The 5,263-nt window shown below is 35.6% G+C and overlaps 1 protein-coding gene across 1 annotated transcript; it reads left to right on the top strand.

Moving 5' to 3' along the window:
- Positions 1 to 224: 224 nt before the first annotated feature.
- LOC111412782 (fasciclin-like arabinogalactan protein 21) lies at positions 225 to 1,478 on the top strand. Its single transcript, XM_023043687.1, has one exon. The coding sequence runs from the start codon at positions 285 to 287 to the stop codon at positions 1,404 to 1,406; it is 1,122 nt and encodes a 373-aa protein (XP_022899455.1). The 5' UTR covers positions 225 to 284; the 3' UTR covers positions 1,407 to 1,478.
- The last annotated feature ends 3,785 nt before the right edge of the window (positions 1,479 to 5,263 follow it).

Here is a 5,263-nt window from a genome sequence, read left to right as displayed (position 1 = left end):
ATCAATTTTTTTAATTATATATTTCATCAAATTTTATCAAACTTTTGCTAAAACTTTCGCATACAACCCACTAAAAGAATTCAAGACTTGTTTAAGAAGTGTTTATGAATAGATACAAATCATTTTGCTAACAAAATTCAACTTTCAGGGGCATTTCCGTCATATAAGCGAAGACAACAGATTCTTGATTTTCAGTTTCTCGTTATACATCTGTCAAAGTTAAACCTCTCGTTATTCTCCTCATCTTCACTGAAATTCAAGCACAATCATAATCATCATCATCAATGGCGAGTACCGCCACCCTGTTCTTCATCCTCCTCTCCTCAGTTTTCATTTCCACCACTTCCATCGCCGCATTAGCCCCGTCTCTCCAACCATCGCCGCATTCTCTCTTCGCCACCATTCTCTCCAATCTTGGATTCCAAGATCTCTCCTCCGCAACCGCCGATGCCAACCTCTCCATTGCCACCCCCACCACCATCTTCGCCACCACTGATTCATCCCTTCTCACTTGTCCCTCCTGCTCCATCCCGCTCCTCCTCCAAGAACACTCTCTCCCTGGCCTGTACCCTCTTCATTTTCTCCGCACTTTAGCCTTCGGTACCAAGATCGAGACTTTCGCCCCCAACCGCTGCCTCACCATCACTTCCACCCACTCCGCCACCAGTTTCGCCACCAAAAAAGTCTTCATCAATGGCGTCGAAATCACCAAGCCAGACCTCTTCAACAATGGACTTCTCATCATCCATGGCCTACAAGGGTTCATCTCCCACTTATCTCCACTTTCTTGCAGAGTTGAAAGAATGACTTCTCTGTCATACCCCCGAAACCTGCCGCCTATCGCGGCGTTCGTCATGATGCGCCTGATGCTAAAAGACGCCATGATGAGACTGCGCATTAGTGGATACAGTGTGCTGGCTCTGGCAATGCGGGTCAAGTACCCGGAACTCTCGGACCTCAAGTCAATGACCCTTTTCGCTCTAGACGACTCCTCCATCTTCGCCGGCGGCAGCGGCCACTCCTACGTGGCGGATCTTGGGTTCCACGTCGTGCCCAACAGGTTGTTGATGGCGGCAGACTTAGTAAGCCTGCCAAAGGGGACGGAGCTGCCAACTATGGAGAAAGGGCAGAATCTGGTGATCACCACCGCCGGCGGCAGCGGTCGATTGGCGCCAATGAGGATCAATTACATGAAAATCAAGAACTTTGATATGGTGCACAACAAGAAGATTGTGGTTCATGTACTGTCAATGCCGTTCCCGCGGCTGAATCCGACGGGTTTTGCACGGACAGAAAAATCAAGATTAGGCGTTTCTGAGAATGGTGAAGTCTTTGACATGATTCCCCCATTATCGGCGGGAATTTCATCGACAGTTGACGATATTAACAATCATGGTGGTGTATGAAACTTTTAATTCAAAGTTGAGTTGTGGCTAGAAGGATTTGTAAATTCAATTTTAGCATTAAATTTACTTCTGTTTTCATGCTTGTTCTGCAATTCATATGATCAAGATTACTCTGTTTCAATTGATGAAATATAACTCTTTTCTGTTTTCTTTTATACTGTTGTGTCCTCAATTTCCATTAGAACATATTTAACGCATATATTGTTAATACTTAAATTGAGGTATCATATTGATGGAGTATCGACTAAATTTCACTCATATTTGCACTTCAAGCTCAATTATCTTAGTTTGATTCAGCTAAAAAAGTGATTTAAAATTAAATTCAAAATCAATAATTAATTTTAATCAAATATTTCGAGGGATCTATAACTTTTCACTCACATATCCTATCATCTTTTATAATAATCTACTAAAAATCTATTTTTTATCTAAACCAAGCACGGGCTTACTTATTTTCCAATTATCTAAGTCATATTCACTTATACTTAGTTTGGTTTAGCTATAATTTTGATTTTTAGTAAATTTTGATAAAAAATAATGAAATATGTGGTTGAAAAGTTGATAAACGTGTGAATCTCATAAAATGTGCTTTTGAAATTGTTAACTTTGATTTAAATTTTATATCTACCTTTCTATTTAAACCAAACACGAGATAAATTTATTTTCAATTGGTGTTACCATTGCTTTGTTAATCAAACATTCATTTTAACAGCTTTACTTTTATAGTGTTCATCTTTAGGACATTTTATCATTTAACGACTCACACTCGGTACACTTAGTTCCTGTTCGATGTAAATTAAAATTAGATTTTTAGTAGATTTTAATAATATTGATGGAATCTGTGATCAAAAAGTTATAAGTCTCATGAAATTTATGATTAAAATTAATTATTGACTTTAATTTCAAACTTTAAGCAACTTATAATTTATATCAAATAGTGGTTAAAGTATGGCTGGTCTAATATCATCTTTTCGAATTTGTTTAGCTATGAGGATTGTGGGTGAGCCCAAGTTGTATTGAAGATTGTGAGATAAGCCCACTCATTTCCAGGCCACAGTTGTGTAACCAATTGATCCGTGTGTTAGTTTGGTTCATTCATTTTAAAAACTGGGCTGAAATGAGTTTGAGCCTAGCTATGGAAATTAAAAATGAGGAAATGAGGCAAGTACTAGGTTGAAAACACATAATCATAATAACGTATTACAATTTGTCCATGATATTTACCATTGTACACAAGATTCTGAAGTATTTCCAATTAAATGATAATCATACTAATTACATCTCGAGATAATTGGCAACCAAATGATTTTATCATAAATAAGTTTGGCTGAACTTGGTTGACGAGAAGTTGGAAATGTCGAGAAATATATGTCGATTTATAATCCATACTTGATTAGTAAGGTAGATTTTATTGACATCTTTGGTATGCTGGATTCAATAGTACTGAAAATTTAATTGAAATTATTTTTCAAAATTCTCTTCTCTTTACTTTTATCTATTGTTATCTGGTCGAGTGTTGCAAAAATTTCCATAGATCCTAAAGGGAGAGAGAGATTTTTTGCATAGGGTTGTGAAGACTAGAATTTATTTCTCTTCTCGTTACTTCTATTTAGTCTTGCTCATAGCATATCAAACATGTTTAAAAATCCTGAAGGGGTAAATAAAATTTTCATCATGGGTTCGAAGACCATCACACAATGAATGATTTTTCTTCACCACATAGGGTGAAAGTTGTGTGGGCTATTGATAGCCAGAATCTTAAGGTGACAATTGATCTGACCACGTGGGTTCCATTACATATCTTGTGTAGGCCGCTTACATAACAGATGTAAAATGCAAAGATAGAGAAGTTGCACTTGCCACTGGTGTCCTTCCAAATATGAACCATACACTATAGTTGAAAAGCATTAGTGGTAGTTTTAAAGCAACACTCAATTGGCCATATCAGGTGGCAAAACATCCATATATTAGTGGTCTAGTTTCCTTTTTCTTTGAAGGCACTCGAGTGACGTCATGGAGTCACCCATGAGTTATGTATACAAGTTATGTTCAGTATGAAATATAAGGTTGGACTGAATACGTCATAACAGTTCAATAAATAGAAATTTAACTCTTTTTTTCTCATTTAGCATTGTCTTGTAATGTTCTGTTAAAACTTGAGGTTCGTCTTAATAAGGTCAACCTTTATTAAGAGAGGTAACCCAAAATCTTTTTAAATTAGTCAATATTTCGTTATTTAACCGATATAAAATTTTTATCCCTTAACACGTCCCCACAAGATGGTGGCTCGTTTGAGCGGACCAATCTTGCAATCCGTTGCTCATTAATTGAGACTTATAATCGGATCGAATCGCTCGTTGGAGTTTAATGGGCTCTGATTCCATATTAAAATTTGAGATCCATCTTAATAAGATCAACCTTTATTAAGAGGATAACCCAAAATCTTTTTAAGTTGGTCAATATTTCTGTGTTTAATTGATATAGAATTTTTATGTTAAGCTTTAGGGTCCATCTTAATAAAGTCAACCTTTTAAGAGGAGTGATCCAAAATTTATTTAAGTTGGTCAATATTACGATATTTAATCGATGTGAGATTTATTCTCTTAATATGTCCCTGCAAGATGGTGGCTCTTTTTAAGCAGACCAATTTTGAAATTCGTGTGCTCATTTTTGAGACTTAACCGGATCGAATAGCTCGTTGAAGTTTACTGGACTCTGATATCATGTTAAGATTTGAGGTCCATCTTAATAATGTCAACCTTTTAAGAAGAGTGATCCAAGATTTATTTAAGTTGATCAATATTTCGATATTTAACCGATGTGAAATTTATTCCCTTAATATTTTCGATCCACATTTTTAGATATACAAAGAGAGTCTATGTGGTGACTCATGAGTTTTAAAATTTGTGATGTAGATTGTACCGAAACACATGCGAATCTTAATATCATTCGAATGGGGAATTTTATTCCACAGATGGTCTAACCTTTCTTATCAATTGTTGGCCCCGTGTCATGGCTACGTAAAGCAGATTAGCCATTTTGGATCCACTCCTTGTATAGGTACCACATGGTGAGTCTAAACCCTAATTCCAAGCTAGAATAGCTATCACATTATTGGGTTGTACAAGTGACTAGATAACATTGTCTGCTTGTACACATCCTTCATTAATTTCTTTTTGATGAATACTCCTATGTTGTTAGATAGGTCATGTCTTATGACAGTCCTGGACTTTAGTCAAGTAGACTCTAAGTTCATTTTAATTTTTTCGTATGTAAAAAATAATTTTTATGGATTTTATTATTATTATTTTTTTAATCTATGAATTAGGCCAGTACCAAAAAAATCTCCCCCCCTCCTTGCCATTGTTTGTCTTGATTATGCACCAAATTTTTGTCCTCAAATTTCAATATTGGAAGGTAAGATTTTGTTGTATGGGATCGATCAATTAGTTCACATTGAAAAGCAAATACTTTTGATCATCACCACCTAAATGCTAAATTTGAGAAGAAGACACAGGAGGAGTGCTGACTTTAACATTTCTTATACCTTTTCTTGCTTGTCTCAAATATCTAGATACTTGATCAGGTTAATCTCCATTATATATTTGTGAAAATGATATGCAATCTTTTTTATTTTATCCTTTAATGATTGTGTTTGCTCTTTCACACGCTCACGCATACCTAATCTCAAATACAACTAGTTATTGATCATAGAGAAAGTTACCTTTTAATTTGAATCAATTGAAATCTACATCCATTTATCTATTGCGTTCTTAAGAGTGGCGCGTTTACAATCTGCATAAATGTTTTATTCATTTATTTATTTTTCTTTTGAGTAAATTGCAGTTGTTGGCCCA

Source organism: Olea europaea, chromosome 16 (assembly GCF_002742605.1).
Source record: "Olea europaea var. sylvestris chromosome 16, O_europaea_v1, whole genome shotgun sequence".
NCBI lineage: Eukaryota > Viridiplantae > Streptophyta > Magnoliopsida > Lamiales > Oleaceae > Olea > Olea europaea.
Note: the sequence above shows the minus strand (reverse complement) of the source record. Positions and strands in the feature narration are given on the sequence as shown.

Coding starts and splice junctions, on each gene's coding strand:
- LOC111412782 (XM_023043687.1), top strand. CDS start 285: ATGGCGAGTACCGCCACCCTGTTCTTCATCCTCCTCTCCTCAGTTTTC.